This window comes from Hibiscus syriacus, unplaced genomic scaffold (assembly GCF_006381635.1).
Source record: "Hibiscus syriacus cultivar Baekdansim isolate YM2019G1 unplaced genomic scaffold, ASM638163v2 tig00110694_pilon, whole genome shotgun sequence".
Classification (NCBI taxonomy): domain Eukaryota; kingdom Viridiplantae; phylum Streptophyta; class Magnoliopsida; order Malvales; family Malvaceae; genus Hibiscus; species Hibiscus syriacus.
This window is the reverse complement of record NW_024062828.1, coordinates 3,819,496-3,838,456: the sequence shown is the minus strand read 5'-3', so window position 1 is coordinate 3,838,456 and position 18,961 is coordinate 3,819,496. Positions and strand designations below refer to the sequence as shown.

Sequence of the window (18,961 nt, the reverse complement as noted above, 5' to 3'; positions counted from 1 at the left end):
GTCCTCCGTCTCGCACTAACTCAGGTCCAAACGTTTTCCTATCACGCAACTCAGTCCAACAGATCGGAGTGCGACATTTACGCCCATATAGTGCTTCATAGGGTGCCATACGAATACTGGTCTGATAACTGTTATTGTAAGCAAATTCAGCCAACGGCAAAAAGTTTCCCAACTACCATGAAAATCGATTACGCAACCCCCGCATATCCTCCAAAATCTGAATTACTCTCTCAGATTGACCATCAGTTTTGGATGAAAGGATGTACTAATCCAATCTTGTTCCCAAAGCCGTATGTAACGCCTTCCAAAATCTCGAAGTAAATCTCGGATCTCGATCAGAAATAATAGACAATGGAACACCAGCAATCTGACAATCTCTGAAATATACAATCTTGCCAGCTTATCCAAAGTATAATTTACTCACAGGAATGAAGTGAGCTGACTTTGTAAGTCTGTCAACAATCACCCAAACAGAATCTTTTTTCAAAGGAGTCATAGGCAAGCCAGTAACAAAATCCATAGTAATACGCTCCCACTTCCATTCAGGAATCTTGATAGGCTGTAACAAACCTGATGGATGTTGATGTTTGCCTTAACTTGCTGACAAGTCAAACACCTAGCCACAAAGTCAGATATGTCTTTCTTCATACCAATCCAATAATACCTCTCTCTCAAATTCCGGTACATCTTATCTCCTCCGGGTGCATAGCATATGGACTACTATGAGCCTCGGTAAGGATAGTCTGCCTCAACTCAGCATCATCAGGCACACAATATCTACCTTTAAAGCATAAACTTCATCCTGATCAATTGCGTAATCTGTGTTTGTCCCCTGCTCTACTGCTCAAAGATGGAAAACAAGGAGCTATCAAGGGGCTGTTTAGCCTTGATCTCATCAACCAAGTCGGCTTAACTTGCAATTCTGCTAACAAAGTGCCGCGTCGTAATATTCTTGGCCATTAAAGACCTCAACTCCGTACCGTCTTCGACTCAAAGCATCTGCTACAATGTTAGCTTTACCAGGGTGGTAATCAATCACGCAATCATAATCCTTTAGAAGCTCTAAACCAGCGACGCTGTCTCAAATTAAGTTCCTTCTGGGTCAGAAGATACTTTAAGCTCTTATGATCTGTGAAAATGTAACACTTCTCTCCATAAAGATAGTGTCTCCAAATCTTCAAGGCAAAAATTACTGCTGCCAACTCTAAATCATGAGTGATAGGACTCTCATGCGGCCGCAGCTGACGGGATGCATAAGCCACCACCTTACTTCCTGCATTAAAACACAACCAAGTCCTGAATGTGAAGCATCACTATACACTGTAAAATCCTTTCCGGACTCCGGTTGAATCAACACAGGTGCTGAGTCAAAACCGCCTTTAATTTCTCAAAGCTCTCCTGTTGTGCCTCACCCCAGTCAAAAGCACATTCTTCCTTAACAACTTTGTCAAAGGAGAAGCAATGATCGAGAAGCCCTCAAAACGTCGATAATAACCAGCCAAGCCCAAGAAACTGCGGATTTCAGATACGTTCTTAGGTCGTTTCCAATTATAATGGCCTCTATCTTGCTGGGATCAACCTGAACACCTCGCGCAGAAATAATATGCCCCAGAAATGACACTTCTTGAAGCCAAAACTCACACTTGCTTAGTTTGGCATATAGACGATGCTCTCTCAAAGTCCGCAGAACGATCTTCAAATGCTCGTCATGCTCTGCCTCAGTACGAGAGTATATCAGAATATCGTCAATGAAGACCACCACAAATTGATCCAAATATGGTCGGAACACCCGATTCATCAAATCCATAAAAGCTGCAGGGAGCGTTCGTCAAACCAAAAGGCACACTAAAAATTCATAATGACCATATCTAGTGCGAATGGCCGTTTTGCAACATCAGATCCTTTAACTTTCAATTGATAATACCCCGAACGAAGATCAATCTTAGAGAATACAGTAGCTCCTCGCAATTGATCAAATAAGTCATCAATCCTGGGTAATGGGTATTATTCTTGACCGTCATCTTGTTCAATTTCCGATAGTCAATACATAATCTTAGCGACCCATCCTTCTTTTTCACGAATAGAACTGGAGCTCCCATGGTGAAGTACTATGTCGATAAATCCTCGATCGAATAATTCTTGCAATTGGACTTTCAACTCCTTAAGTTCCTTTGGAGCCATACGATAAGGTGCCATAGAAATAGGTGAAGATCCTGGATAAGTCTCAATCTCGAACTCTACCTCTCTATCAGGAGGTAACCCAGGCAACTCCTCCGGAAAACATCAGGAAACTCGCTAACTGTACGAATCTTCTCGATCGTGGACAATGCACCTTTGGTGTTCAAAATACAAGCAATGAAGGTCTCATATCCCTTCCGGATCATACGATCAATTTCCATCACTGAAACTATGTTGGAGAGATAACCACGCCGTTCACCAATTAACACAACAGTCCGACCATCTGAAGTCTTCAGAGTAGCCCGCTTGTATTCGCATCCAGCTTTACCTTGTGTTTATTCAACCAATCCATTCCAAGAATTAGATCGAACTCCTCTAAGGAAGCTCCATAAGATCAGCGAGAAAATTTCTCCCTGAACCTCGAGAGGACAACGTCGGAATACTTATTCACTAATACCGCTTGTCCTACTGGACTTGTAACTGTAACAGTATTTTCAGTGTCTCGATCGGAATTTGAAGGTTTCGAGATACTGAGCTCGATACATAGGAGTGAGTGGAACCATTGTCCAATAATGCAAAGTAGGGGTAGAATAAATAGTAAATGTACCTGCAATAACCTCAGGCTCATCTCTGTCATCACGACGTCTAGTTGCATAAACCAAAGCTGGTTGTCTAGCCTCAGAAACTGTTGGCCCTCTATTTTGCTGAGGTCGGGCTCTACTGTCTGTCCTGGACGCTGATCCTCGAGTCTTTCATTGACTACGATCTCTAATTGGGGTCTGTACTGTAGTCTGCGAACGCACAGGAGTTTGGGTAGTGGTCTGCTCAAACGAAACTAACTGAGGACAATCCCTCCGATAATGACCACTAGATCCACACTGATAGCAAAGACCCATCTTCTTACGACACTCTCCTGAGTGTTGTTTACCACAATACTCACAAAGGGGCCCATTATAATACGACGAGGAACCGTCTCGACTGACAGCTAAAGGTGAGGATGCTGCAGGCCTGAAACGTGTATTGCTTCTATGAGGGGCTGAAGTACGAGTCCTCTTTCCGGACTGTGCTGATGACTCCATCGGGACTGAAAATTTCTTAGATCGATCTTGATCAACACGCTCTCTACCAGAAGCTAAAAACTCCACCTCTTCCGCATCTTGGCTCTGCCCACCAGCACATCAAATATCTCATCCTGATGGTTACAACTTGCCTACGCAGCTCGTATCTGAGTCCAAGGGCAAATTTACGACATCGATCTCTCTCCGTAGGTACCATACTGAATCCATACTTCAGCAATTTCAGGAACTCGATCTCATATCAGAAACAGTCATGTCCCTGAACCAGGTCTTGAAACTGTTGTCGTCTCTGAGCTAAGTAGCGCTCTCCCAGAAAACGGCTCCGAAAGCGATCCTTAAAGAAATTCCAGGTCAAACGATCGGTAGGAACACTACTGGTCACTGACTCCCACAAGTGTAGGCATTGCCATCTAACATCGCCACAGCACCCTGATATCTCTTAATTGAGTCCAAACCCAACTGTCCATGCGTCTCTCTGTATCCTGGAGCCAATCCTCAGCTTCAGTAGGAGCTCCACCTATCTGTCCCCCAAAAGTTCTAACTCCATTGGCAATCAAAGTCTGCGAAATAGGAACCTCAGATACAACACCAGTAGCTCTGACTGCTCCCTGATTAACTGCAGAAATTGTCTACCAAAATTCTCATCCAAAGCAACTCCGGTAGACTCTAACTCAATATCGGTCGCTCCTATTATCGGTGTAGTCATGCCAATACCAGCGGCAGGAGGCAGATCCGTTGGGGTCGTAGGAGCATGATCACCTATCGGAGGTGGGGGATCTACCCGTATCTCATCGATCGGATCTGCGAATCTAGCCACTCGACCTCGTCCACGCTAGTTCGACGACTACGTCTAGCACTCATTTTGATGGATCTCAAGTTTACTACAGAAGATAAAACTTAGGGTTAGATAAGCACTTGGAGTCTCAAACATAGTTAAAATCTTAATAACTTTGTGACATGGCCTTAGTAACTCGTTTTGTAAATATTTCAAACCGTATTTTCAATGTGGACTCATACACAGTCCGAGGGTTAAAAACCTGGCTCTGATACCAATAAATGTACCCCCTAGACCCGGCCTATGCGTTTCGACTAAGTCTAGTGGATCACATTATAATTATTAAAGACATTTTTCGCAACCGTATTCATCATATAAAATCACATTATAAAAACATGAAATTATAAACAATTTATACTATCAAAAACCAACTCGTAAATATAGTACAAATAAATAATAATTTAATTTAAAACATGTCTTCAAAATCACAATAAACCGAGCAGTAGTAGCAAAAGTGTTATCATTATAAAATCCGATATTTTAAAATAAGGTCCATGTCACCAAAATAAAGTAAACTTGCCAGATAAAACATTACAATCTGATTTACTTCAAGAGATATGTTGATCCTCCAAGTGCTCGAACCAAGGTATCTACCCAACAGTATCTGAAAGGGGAAAACATTTTCAAAAGGTGAGCTAGGCTCAGTGTGTCCCAACATTTCCATAAAATCACAATAGGTACAAATCATAGTCCAGTAATCTCACAAATTCGTAAAGAGTTTAACTTTTTGAAAATCATAGTTTAAACCCTTTTCTGGTACACCATCAGTAGTTCCCAAATTATTTTCCATATAGCTTACTTTATGCACATAGCAAAAAAGAAAGCCGACTTAAGGATAGGCTCTGAGCTTGTATCCTTAAGCCCAAGTCAATAAGTCCATATAGCTTACCCTAAGCACACAGCAAAGGAAAGCCGACCTAATGAAACATCTTGGGGCCCTCAAGAGTCACATTAGGCCCAGTTAGCTTGATCAGAGCTATTCCATCGTATTTCAATTCCAAAATTCAATTGCACCGTGACATAAACTCCATAAATCCAAAAACATAGTAATCATATACCATTTCAAAACAAAAAATTAGATAGCAGCCATATTCCATAAATTGTCACATTAATTGGTGCATCCATAAAACAATAGCCAATGAATTCGGTGTACCACGTATTAAAACCAATAAAACAGTTCAATAACAAGTAGGGAACACACCTCGACAATAGATTCAAATAACAAATCTACTGATTGCTGGTTTCACCCGCTCTGCTACAATTTTCGAACGGTGAATACTGGCCACACGTGGTTTAACTGATCTAGAAGAGCTGGGTCGAGCTGTCGAACGATCGGAGAGTCTCTTGTACCTTCAAACAATAATATTATCAGTCTCAAATCCTATTCAATGTTCAAAGCTAAACTTCTTAGTATATACGCATTTTCGGGTTTGACTATCAATTTGAGGTATTTCGAGTCTGAATTTGGCCAAACGGATTACGGAATCGGAATCAGGGCGTCGACAAACATAAAGTATGACTTTTCGAAAATTCAAATTCTTGGTCAAAGTCAAAGTCAACACTTTGACCGTAGATTTGGAGACCTTCGGATTCGAATTTGACAAAACGGACCACGGAAACGGATTCGGCACGTCGAAAACTATCAGGATAGGTATACTCGGAAAAGATTAACTGTCGTTTAATGCTCGGTCAAAGCCATTTTAAGTTTTGGTCAAAGAAAGTCAACGGTTCAACGGTCAACGGTCAACGGTCGGGTCGGGTCGGGTCACGGTCGGGTCGGGTCGGGTCAACGGTCGGGTCGGGTCAGACCGGGTCAAACCGGTTCAGACCGGTCAAACCGGTTCGAACCGGTTGAAACCGGTCAAACCGGTCAGAACCGGTTGAAAACCGGTTAAACGGTTTCCAGCAGCCATCGCCCTGCGGCGGCGCGTGTGGCGCGTGAGGCGTCCTCGGGGCCCTAAAAATCCCGGAAAAATTTCTAAAAATTATTTTGAGCGATTTCAAGATACTTACAACGATCGGTTCAAATTTTTGAACGGCGGAGAGCTCGATTTCAAATCGCCGAATCTTTGACTGCACCACCTCCCCACGCGCCGCCGTCTACGGCGGACAAGGTTGACACCGGTGAACTCGGAACGGCACAAGGAACACGATGGTGCGGGAGGTGTCGTAAACAGAGCAACGATCAGCGGTGAATTTAAGATTTTCTCGGCGATAGAGCTAACAAAACCGTCGCTACTTTGACTGGAAATTCCCGACGTTTGGCCGCGTTTCGCTTCAATTAATTTGAAGGTTTTGCTCCTCGCTCGATGATGAACACAACGGTGGTTTCAAACAACGATCGGAATTCGGACGGCGTCGGAATCGAGTTTGGAAGTTGTGTGCGTGAGGAAGAATTTCACAATTGTTTTCTGTTTTGAAAACAGAAAACCATTCATATGTTTATATGAAATTTTCTGCCGACACTAAAAGGAGTAATGCAGGGCTTGGTCCCTGAATTTCCTTTAACTTCTAAAATGGCCTACAATTTTGAAAACTTTCGATTTAATCCTCAAATTTTTGCCAAATTACTTAATTAAATTTTTTTTTTCTCTAAATTTTATTCCGGGTTGTTACATAGGTATTCTGTTTAAACAATCCAATAAAGCATCAATTATACCGTCTTCATAACCACCTTACCATTGGAGCCAGAGAACGAGGCATTCTCGTGCCTAAGGAAAAGAACTGGTCGCCTCTTACGCAACTCGATGTGGTAATGGGAAAAGGGGAAACATAGATAAACACAAACTTCCCACATATCCAACACTAGTTACCTTTCCTATAGGTCTGGCAAAAACATGCATTAAAGCCTTCTGGTAAATTAAGGAATGAAAATCTTTACTTCACTTATATATAAAAAGAAATATGCATAGGGCAAATCAAGTGACAGAGTTCATCCTAATTCAACTTACAGTGGACAAACAAAAAGTGTCAATGCTCAAAGATAGAGATTTGTAAATAAAAGGCATCACAAAATGCGGTCAATTGGGAACGTCTCCATCTGGCATGTCCCAGTTATCATCATCATCCTCATCCCTCTTCTTCATAGATATTTCCTGCTTGTTTGGCGGTGAAAATCTAGTCCCCGGACGCCTGCTCATATTTGCATGAGAGAAGATATAGTCATCAGTTATTAATGTCAACCAGATATAACCAACTAAAGAAAGAAACACGGTATCTTCCTGATTGCTGAGACCGGGATTAGCAATTTTCACATAATGGAAGATAATTTGTACCACAGAACATGGCGGAAAACATGAATGTCACTCCGAAGTGAGATAAAAAGATTCAATTTTGAAACTGAACCCCACATTCAACAATAACCAAGAAAAAGCAAAGACCTCTCTACTTCATGGAGGATGTAAATGCAGGAGAAACAAATACAACTACGACTATGCAACATATTCAATTGAGATTCAGAAACTGCATTAGACATTATATGCCTATGGTCGGCTTGAAGATATACCTTTCTTAAACACTACTAATTATTGTCAAAACTAATTACTTCAACCATATATAACCAACTAAAGAACAAAAATAGAATCCGCCTTAGTAACTGGTATTAGCATTTTTTTACTTGATGGAAAAAATTGGACCACAGAATATGAAAAAAAACACCCTGAAGATCATTTACAGACTAAGATAAAAGGATTGAAAAATTAACCATTAACTCAAAAAGAACCAACACAAGAAAAGAGGCAAGGCCTAACTAGTTCATGAAGGATTTAAATGTAGATGAAACAAAGAAAACTACACCAAGTATGTTACGAATTCGAAAGCTGCACAGTGATGATATGCCTATGATCGGATTGAAAATATACCTTTCTTAAACGCTACTCTACAAGCTCAAAGTTGAAGCCTTTGTTCGATATAATGAAGTCGAGTCCTCAAACCATATCTAAAAGACAATTACTGGGGGATAGCAGCTCAACCAAACGCTATGCCAGCAAACTAATGAAACATTGCAATGGTAAATGAAACCCAAGACAACTACACAGCTTCAACTTATTATTATGATTAAGACACAAATATCCAACAAAGTCAACTTGTGATCAGCATTTAACTCATAAAAAACATAGAATCCAGAACTCCTGGGTTTGTTTATCTTAGCAATAGTTTTCTTTATTTTCTTTCTTTTCTTTCTTTTCTTTTTCATTTCTTTCCTCCAAGTTGCACCAGGGAAGCTAAAACTGTCTAATCTTACAATAAAGCTTCGGTCTTTATCTTCCGTTTCCCTCAAATCTTCCTTGCCTCAATAAAACCCAAACTTCCAACCTAAAACAAGTGCCAAATGCTACTCAATTACACAAATTCAAAACAAAGGGCCTTAACATATACCATACACAGCATAGCATCCAAAGTTCATTTCCTTTTCCTCATTATCTTTATACGGTCTACCGAAAAAAGGAAAAAACCAAAATTTTACCTTCTACGATTACGCTTAGCAGCCTCGCGTGACTTACGCTTCTTCTCGTCTTGCTTATTCTCGAAGAACCTCCTTCTCTTACACTCTTGAATGACACCAACTCTCATGACCTCTCTTCTGAACCTGTTCAGCAGCCTTTCTTCAGGTTCGTTGTCATCCACAATAATCTGAATATTGTAAGAAGATTTGAAGAAGAGGGTATTTGCATTTTCAAGAGAAGGGCATATAACAGATGACAATTTGGTGGATAATGAAGAAGATTGAGCCTCTTGAGCTGACAATGAAACAAGAGCATTTTTGGGTTTCTGGGAAAGGAGTGAAAGGTTGTTGATTGGTGGTGCTTTGGATGGAGAAGGACTGGAAGGTAAGAGGAAGGAGAAGAAGTTTGAGAGTGGGAGTAATGTAGCCATTGTTGTGGTATGTGGTGAGGATAGAATGGTTGAGTTTTTCAGTTCATGGATGGTTAGTTGGTTACTGTCTTCTCACAGTCACGCTATCTCTTCTGTATTATTAAGGGCTCGGCCTTGGTTGGCTCTTTAAGAGTTTAGGGTCAGTTTTGGGTAAATTTTATTGGGTTCCAAATTATTTTGAGCCTAAAAAATTAGGCAGAGAAGGTCTCATCCAAGAATACTATGGCCCAAAATTTAGGGTCTGATCAACCGATATATATCATGGACTTTTGAAGTTTTCATAAGAGGATATTGATGTCACAGGGATTTGCATTTTCGGACATCGAATATTATTTGATTAAAAAATTTGATATTTAAAAATATTATTATTAAAACTGTGATTCGTATTTGTTCTAAAATATCAAATATCTAAATTTTCATATTAGATATTTAGAAATTTGGATCTAAACATAAAACTTAATTTGACAAAAATTTCATATTCAAATTTTATATTTTGCGACTCTGTGCAACATCGTCTATGCCTCCACTATATATAATTATTCACACACAATAAACAATTAAAAATCTTAATTTTTTGGGCTTGAAGCTTAGTGAGTTACTCACTTATTGGGCTAGAGGTTGTCTAAACTCCAAAGGCCCAATTTTATCGAATTTTTCGATAATCCAAAATTAGAATTTAGGTTATTCGTATCTAATCTAATTATTTGTTTTATTCTCAAAGTAGCCCCAGTTTTTCTTCTTTACTCTTTTCGTCGCTTGCCTTCATCTTTGTCTTGGTTGGCTGGCAGCGACACCAATTTTAGTATGCTTTTTTTTTGTTTTTATGGTACGTTTTCGTCTGACTTTTGGCACATTTCGATCTTTTTTTTATCAATTGTTTGGTTGATCTCATCGTTTAATTTTCTCAAAGTATGATTTAACATCTCTGCGACTGATCAAGATGACACTTATATATTATCCTGTTGATATGCCTTACTTTGAACCCTCGAATGAATTTGAATATGTAGTTTGTGTTCGGAGATTATTTTCTCACGACGCTCAATTTTGATTCGCGATTTTCAATGGTCTTATAGTAGCTTGATCATCTGTTGTGGTTCGTTTGTCGATGCAATCAACTCTATTTGCATATTTACTTTGTTCGAGTTTTTTTGATAGATTTTTAACATTTTCTTGTATGATCATTATTTGATCTTAAGTGATTAGTTTCGTTAATAATTATAAGAAATATCCTAATTATGTTTTTATTTGGATACCTTTCATAGTAAATTTAGATTTTTTTAATAAAACTAGTTGTTTTTATCTGCGTAAAAAAAGATTATTCATTTTTTCCCGAATATCCAATCCGAATTATTCGAAAACTAAAAAAACAGATCAAATATCTAAATTTTCAAATCGGATCAAAGGATTGAATTTTTTTCATACACTTCTAGATGCCATCCTCTATGAAATGGAAACCTACTTCTTTATTGTCTAATTTTGTGTTATAACCTCTTCAAAATTTTACTATATAATTGTTCTGAATCGTACATTATGCAAGTAAAAGAGTATTGTTTTGAAGATCTAAAACCATTTCCCTCTTTTAAAAAAAAAATCAATACATGTGACATAATTCTTCCAAACATGCATGCATGCATGTGCATTTCTGAGCATGTATTAGACAGAATCAGCAATGATCATGCTTTTACAATCATGTGTTTGTTCCTTGAAGGCTAACCACATGATTTTGGACCAACGATCTTGATTGTTGCAAATGATTACGATCAAGGATCTGTACAAGTATGTAATTGTTTAAGCTAATCATTATACAGATGAGAGACATGATGGCATATTGTATTTTTTTCTAAAGTCTAATCTTGAATGATCACGTTTCTGAATCACAACCTTTAGTCCACTGGCCATGTGAGCCGTCAAGAGTGGCACGAAAACTGGCGTTTCTGATCCGATGGGTTTGATTTCAAAGTGTCTTAGTATGGAAGCCACCACATATTTCATCTGAATGAAGGCCATCTCTTTTCCAAGACAGATTCTTGGACCTGCCTGAAAGACTGGGAACTTGTAGGGACTTACCTTCTTTAGTGACCCTCGGTGGTGGTGGCTCGGTTCAACGAACCACCGGCTCGGTCGGAACTCGTTACAGTCCTTTCCCCATAATGCTTCCATCCTCCCCATTCCATAGGGGAAATAGGTTACCCTATCCCCTGCCTGGACTAATGTACCATCAGGTAACATGTCATCCACCATGGCATGCTTTGAGTCCCAGGCTACTGGCGGATACAGCCTCATGGATTCACAAAGTGAAACTTTCAACAATTTCAATCCCTTCAATGATTCATAATCTAACAATCTTTCCCCCGTTTTGTTTATCTCTTTCAGGAGCTCTTGCTCTGTTGCTGGATGGCATGACAGCAACCAAAAGAGCCATGTCATTGCTGCTGAGGTTGTGTCCCTTCCTGCCATGACGAAGTTTATGACCATGTCTCTCATCACTTCCTCATCATGTCCGGCTGATATCAACCTCGATAGCAGATCTTCACCGCCGCGCTTGTCGTCGCTTTCGTCCATCTTTTTCTTCTTGTCATGAATGATCCCTTCAACATATGCATGGACTTCTTCAACTGAATCCCTCAGCTTTTTCTCTGATCCAACTCCCAGCCATCTCTTGACTTTCCATACCAATGACAAAGGAGCAGCTCCACGTTTGGCGCATATCTCAGATGCCATGTCGAAAGCTTTGCTGAGAGGCGAAACGGATTGAGAAGGGTCTAAAACACAGCGATCCACCCCTAAGGAGACCTTGCAGATGATATTAAACGCAAGTCGTCTAAGCAAGTCCTGCATGTCCACCACCGCTGATGCCTCCGCCAATGATTCCAACAAAGGTAAAAATTGATGTTCCACCTCTTCTTCCAACGTGCTCATCACGAATTCTCTCAATGAACTGGTGCTAAAAGCATGGCTTGCTAGCTTCCGTTGAATTCGCCAAAGCTCCCCATCCACATTGAATATCCCATAGCCAAGAAAATCACCCAGTATTTCAGTGAAAGGCTTGCCCTTAGGGAAGTTTTTGAAGTTGGTTTTCAGCATGTACTCAACGTTCTCCAAATTGGCAGTCACAATCGTCCTTCGAGCACCGAGCCGGTTCACCACGATCGTGTTGGTGTTCGATTCGGCGATCAACTCCGTGTACCAATCTAACAAACGAGTGCGGTTCTTGTAGAAAGAAATCAAACAGCCGATTACAGGATAAGTTGGGGGGCCATGTTCTGATAATTTTGGAGCTCTGCAGTCTTTACATAAGATTACATGCAACAAAGAGAAAAACACTGACATCAACACAAACTTGAACGCCATGAGGTTGAAGAAAGACATGAACATCTCCATCTTAGCATAACAAAAATGGCAAAAATATATGCCTTTGATGAACTGGAGATTGTTCTGCAACTTCAACATCAATGAGGGGCTTGCAAAACCAGATTCCTAGACAGTGATTATATCAGAAAAATACATTATATATATATATTCAGCTGCTGGTTTCATTATTTTTTAAAACATTGTGCTGTTTTCTTGGCTTAGTCATTAGTATTTTTATCACAATAATGAATAGGCGCAATTGACCCACTACCTAGGTGGATTAAGAGATAAATAACCTCTCAATAAAACATTAAATAAATAGATAAAACTTGCTTAAAAAAGAAACCATTTTTATTATGATACTGTGCTCCACCTGAGAGACAAGAGTAAGAAAATTAAAGATATTCGAATTAATTGTTCAATAAATAATGTTGGTTTTATTTAAAAACCGCTTTTATTCGAATTTGTATACAAATTATGTTCATGTCGTGTATTTTATACGAATACGAATCGAACATAGAAAAGATAAAAAGAGTTTTGCCACTCCTATAATGGTATGTATTTCCCTTGTTTTTAAAAATGGAAGATTCTTTCACAAAAATGATTAAAGAAGAGGGTAGTTAAAGAAAGGGAGGCATTGAGCCTATAAAATGTCTTCCTTTATAAAGAAATTTGGGCAAAAAGATATTCAGGATTCAAATGGATGTAAGCACAATATCCTATTTTTAAGTTTCCAATGGTAATCAAATTGTGATCACATTATTTACGGTAAAGTAGATAAATGGTTTCTCGATTATAGGGTGTTGTTTTATTGAGTTTCTCGATTATTAAAAATTATTAAATGATTCCATATTATAAGACGTTTTGTTGAGTCTTCTAACAATAAAAAATTATAAAATTGTCACCTGACTATTCATATATTTCAAACTAGTTATTTTTCATTAAAAATTGACAGTCGTCTATGTTGAACGTTAACCTGTTAACTAGGATATGGTAAAATTTGATCCCATAACCGTTTGAGTTATATTTTGTGAATTGACTCTCTATTTACATTATGTCGTCAAGTAGTACTTGAAAGCAACGACGGTGCTAATAGACATCATGAAAATATGGTTCTATCGTATCCTAGTTAACATTTAGCTCATACGGTAGTCAATCTTTTAACAGAAAAATACAAGTTTGGAACATATGAATAATCGAATGATCATTTCATAACTTTTAATAATTGAGGGACTCAACAGAATATCCTCTATCTTCAGGGGATCATTTTATAATTTTTAATAATTAAAAGACTCAATAAAGACACCCTATTATCCGAAAAATTTCTGTCTAATTTACCCTATTACTTAATCCTCTTCTGATCAATTGTGTCAGTTTTCTGTACTCAAATTCATTGTGCCTGCACCATGCTTCTTGTTTGATCAGTACTGTTCGGCTCTCACATAACTCCTTGTGCTACCATATTCTTTTATGTATCTGATACATATTTCATAGAAGCAGACACGACTGACTATACATGCTCACCACCACACACTGAGAATCATTTCTTTTCTGGTTTTCTACCAAGTAATCTGATTGCTTTCCCTGTAGCCGACCATGAAAGGGCACCCCATGTAACGAAACGTGCCTAAATTCACTAAAGAAATCAATTAACCAAAGCTCACTGTACCATTTCCATATATAATATTGGATGAAGTTTATAATCAAATGTGAATGATTGAAATGCTGGTGATTATAATATATATATATATATATATATATATATATATATATATATATATATATATATTATTAGCCTATGAATGAGGCAAAGTCAATAATGTGATAATGTATGATAAAGCACCCAAGTTTTGTTCCCATTTCTGTATTGGAAAAAGTTTTCCATGCCTGCCAAAACACAGAAAAAAGAAGAGTTGAATGGAAGACTCAAAGGAGAGTATTATTATTGGTCCATAGTGCAAATCCAAGTGTCGTTTTTGATGTCACGTGGTGTGTCGGGGCAGAAGCAAACAATCATAGTAGATTGAAAGTACATGAAGGAGATGACAATGGTTTGGTTGGTTAATTGGTTAATATATATCTACTAGAATCTATCAAATTACAGGTTGAAATTTTGGGTAAAGTACAAAAATGGTCCCTATTATAGGGTATTATTTTGTTGAGTACCCAATAATTAAAAGTTATAAAATAGTCCTCTGATGTTACTTTGTTGAGTCCTCCGACTATTAGAAGTTACAAAATGGTCACCTAACTATTATATGTTTCAAACTTGTCATTTTTCGTTAAAAAATTGACTACAGTATGAGTTGAATGTTAACTTACTGACTGGGATATGATAAAATATTATCCTAAAATCTCGAATGACTATCATATCTCATTCAACATGCTAATATCTAACTTAGACGACTGCCAATTTTTTAACGAAAATGACGAATTCAAAACATATGAATAGTCGGTGACTATTTTATAATTTTTAATAGTTGAGAGACTCAACAAAGCAACACCCTATAGTCAAAGGACTATTTTGTAACTTTTAATAGTCGGGGGATTCAACAAAGTATGAACCTATAGTCAAGGGACCATTTGTGTACTTTACCCTTAAATTTTTTAAATAAATGTGAGCTTTTAGTACTTCAAACCCGACCGCAAATGTTGCTTTCAGTTCAGCAGTCAGCAACTTGGCTAAGACAATGAAACCGCATTACCATACCCAATGATCTTATACAAGTAGATGCTTCTAAGAGACTTGCATCAGATGCCATTAATGGTGGATGGCATGAAATTAGCAATAGTAGGGGGACATTGATGGACACATGATGATCCATCACTGGATACGAGAGTGACTCACAATTCAAAGCTTCTTAGAGACTTGCATCAGATGCCATTAATGGTGGATGGCATGAAATTAGCAATAGTAGGGGGACATTGATGGACACATGATGATCCATCACTGGATTCGAGAGTGACTCACAATTCAAAGCTTCCAACAACTCAAATTTGTTCCCTAGTTTACATAAGAATCCACTAAAACAGCATTATATGAGCAAGGTGATACGGTGTTTTACACAATAAAGAAAGTCAGCCACATGCTTGAGGATGCTATCTGCTATCCAATTCATTTGCTGTTGATTTACATATGTGAGAGTCACATCAAGTGTTAGGCATAGGTCCACAAATATCTTGCACCTTTTCAGGTTGGAGCTGAATCCTCCCTACAAATCAATGAAAACAAGATGTAGCAATTGGCCACTTTTGCTGTCACAGGTTCATGCAAGTAAGATCTGATCTGAGGGTTCCACATTTATCTTTATCGACAGTTGTGGCTATGGGTTTCTTAGGCTTAACAGGCTAACGTTCATGGTATTGGAGGGCCTGTGTCCGTCCTAGAAAAGGCTTAAAGAGATGACATTGTGATATGCTTTGGATCCTAGGTAGAGGATGTCACTTGGTGATTCTAACAGGATAAAATATATCAGAAATAGTGACTCTTATTGTCAAATGATACGTGCTTTAGAGAAAATCTGGATACTGTGTGTGTGGGATATCAAGATTCAACAGTATTCTCAAAAAGGTGCCTTTTCCCATTTGTCATTGGTCATATCATCTTTTTAACTTTTAGGATTTTTGAAATGCCGTTAATTATATTTTGTCATAATTTTTAGATTTAATATAAAAATAAATGTTCAAATTGTGCTTTTTTTCATTTGGATATTTAATTTTTTTCAGTCAATTTAGATACTTAATATTACAAGTTTTATTATTTTAAATATCTTATCAGGTCATTAAAAAATTAATTAAAAATCAATTAATCAATCAGTGTTCGACACGTGACTTAAATTTTAATTTTTTTAAACTTTTTTAAATAAAATTCACGAATTAAAAAAATCTCATTTTTTCTTATTTTTCAAAAAATACCCCAATATTCTCCGAAGTATCCATAAAATCCCTAATCCCAAAATCAATTTCGCCGATGACCATCATCACTGTCGGCGAGCACCTACCCTCCCACCACTCACCGACTAACGACATTCTTGATGAAAAAGGACTGAAAAAGGACCACCATTCACCTGCCGGCAAATTTCTTGATTTTTCGAGGATAAAAATGGCAATGGAATGCTTAATAAAGACCTGGTGAAGCTCCTCCACCTCTCTCCAATTCCTCCCTCCCCCACGATCCTATACATGTTTCTAGCACACAACTTTATTGCGCGCATTTGGTGAGCTATGGAATCAAGCCGACCACGGGTTGGATATTTGAGATTTAGGGATTTAAGTTTAGAAATTTATGTTATTAGGGCGACACCAAGGGAATGGCCAACAGTGGTGGTCCGAGGATGAGTTGGTGGATGTTTGGCGAGTGGGTAAGTGTCCGACGGAGACGATAGTGGCGGGGCTGCCGGTAAATGGGGTTGATGATTTGGGATTAAGGATTTAAGTTTTTTTTTTAGATTTAATAATTTTAATTTTTTAAATAATTTTTTTATAAGTTTATAAATACACCACATATCACATTTTGAGTAGTTAGACGATATTTTTAACGACTATCACGGATTAAACACTTAAAATTATAATCTTTATAATGTTAGACACTTAGATTATTTGAAAAAAGTTTAAGCACCTAAATAAGAAAATATATATAATTTAGATATTTATTTTTAGTATAACTTTTAGGGTAAAGTTCACAAATAGTCACCCAACTATAGGAAATTATAAAATGGTTTCCGACTATAACTGTTACTTTGTTGAGTACCCTGACTATTAAAATTTATAAAATAGTCACTTGACTATTTTATGTTCAAAACTCGTCCTTATCCATAAAAAAAATTGGCGGTCGTTTAAGTTGAACATTAACTTGTTCACTGAGATATGATAAAATATGATCCTAGAACCGTTTGAGCTATATTTTGTCGATCAAGTCTCTGTTTACATTATGCAATCGAGCCAGTGCTAGAAACATTATACTGTTGAGCAAGTGCTTGAAAGCAATGACGGTGTCGGTAGACATCATTAAAATATAATTTTTATCATATCTTGATCAGCATGTTAACGTCTAGTTTAGATGAACGTCAATTTTTTAACAAAAAATAACGAGTTTGGGACAAATGAATAGTTAAATGATAATTTTATAACTTTTAATAGTAGAAAGAATCAACAAAACAATACTTATAATGGGGGAACACTTTGTAATTTTTAATAATTGAGGATTCAACAAAAAAAAAAAAAAGTAGTCAAAAATTAATTTAGATTATCTTGATTTGTAGCATATATTTATGCATTTCAATTTCCAAATCTTCTTGTTTAAATAGATAGTTTTATTAGTCAATAAAATATATGATTTCTCTAAATTTTCTCTAAATTCTTAAAATACTTATTAGTTATTGTGGTGTCAAGAGTTAGAGTTGGGGGGAAATATAACGAGCGACAATCTAATTTAAAGTTAAAAAATGATGACTTTGGAGCGTAATCGAAAATGTAATAAAAAATTATTATACGTTCAATTTAAAATATTATCTTCTTCGCAACATTTTTTTGTTGACAACCGAAAATATTAACTTCTTAATAACATAAACATTGTTCATTACGATTGCTCCTTCGATATTTGACTGCACAAGTTATCAAGGATGGGGTGTTAGAATGAAAGACCATCTTGATTGATATCTGGGAAGCTGTAGAACAAGAATATAAAATTCCTCACTTACAAGTAATCAATGATGGCTCAGATAAAAAAATCACAAGCAGTGAAAACCAAAAGCCAAAGCTTGTTTAATACTTTCTTTGAGATATTTAATTGAACATCGTATGTAACTCACCCTTCAAGAATGCGGATGGAAAGACGGCATGAAAAGACGTCTGCAGGTTTTTATTTTCTCCCACAATTTTTACTGTCCCCTTGGTTTCGACTTATTGTTTCAACTTTGAACCTGTTCTTGTTTAAGTTCCCATGTCCTGCACATATTTGGCTGTCCTTTTTTCCATATATATGAGGTAAGGGAAGGTAAGATAGTAGGCTACTACCAACATCAGGTTGAGAGCAGCTTCCGTAAGAGACCTCCGAATTATTAAATGCCCTCTGTGAGACTCGATCCCACGACCTCAAGATTAAGAACCTTGTGCTCTACCAACTGAGCTGGATGGTCATTTCAAAATCAATGCTTAAAAGCACACTCGTATTGAGTCAATAATATACCTTTGAACTGCCTTGTTTCATGTCGTAATTTGTATATTTATTTGTGTTACCTCCAAATCTTCCCCGCGTGTTGCATCTCCAGTTTACTCCTCCATAAATCGAAATTTTTGGAAGAACTTCTTTGATCGAATTTTCTATAGACTCATATCTTCTATGCAATAGTTATCAGCAATCTTTGATATGATCTCTGACAAACCCACATAATCTGTCATATCCAAATTTACTGTCAGACAGTTGCGTCCATTCGACCTGCCAGTCTACGTTATATCCAAAATTTATTTGTGTATTGTAAGGTTATTTGTCTCTGTAGGTACAATAGAATGTGGAAGAAAGCAATGGGACTCGTGGAGTCTGAGCTTTTGACATGCAAACATATTTGGAAGAGCCGATGCTTTGTTTCTTTTGCATGCAATTCAGCATACTAATTTTCCTTGCTACATAATTTGAATTTTTTTACAC

General features: G+C 37.6%; 2 protein-coding genes across 2 annotated transcripts; both read right to left on the bottom strand.

Moving 5' to 3' along the window:
• Nucleotides 1-6,978: 6,978 nt before the first annotated feature.
• Nucleotides 6,979-9,028, bottom strand: LOC120138497 (30S ribosomal protein S21, chloroplastic-like). The gene is made up of 2 exons (XM_039153947.1): nt 8,555-9,028; nt 6,979-7,221 (listed from the first exon to the last, which is right to left on the bottom strand). The coding sequence occupies exons 1-2, from the start codon at nt 8,962-8,964 to the stop codon at nt 7,110-7,112; spliced, it is 522 nt and encodes a 173-aa protein (XP_039009878.1). The 5' UTR covers nt 8,965-9,028; the 3' UTR covers nt 6,979-7,109.
• A 1,534-nt stretch (nt 9,029-10,562) lies between these two features.
• LOC120138496 (cytochrome P450 94B3-like) lies at nt 10,563-12,433 on the bottom strand. Its single transcript, XM_039153946.1, has one exon. The coding sequence runs from the start codon at nt 12,412-12,414 to the stop codon at nt 10,765-10,767; it is 1,650 nt and encodes a 549-aa protein (XP_039009877.1). The 5' UTR covers nt 12,415-12,433; the 3' UTR covers nt 10,563-10,764.
• Between the last annotated feature and the right edge of the window lie 6,528 nt (nt 12,434-18,961).

What these genes read in the sequence shown, in the direction of transcription:
- LOC120138496 (XM_039153946.1), bottom strand. Translation starts at nt 12,414, where the DNA reads ATGTTGAAGTTGCAGAACAATCTCCAGTTCATCAAAGGCATATATTTT.
- LOC120138497 (XM_039153947.1), bottom strand. Translation starts at nt 8,964, where the DNA reads ATGGCTACATTACTCCCACTCTCAAACTTCTTCTCCTTCCTCTTACCT. An exon ending in GCTAAGCGTAATCGTAGAAG is followed by an intron (nt 7,222 to 8,554) that starts GTAAAATTTTGG and finishes AAATATGAGCAG; the next exon opens with GCGTCCGGGGACTAGATTTT.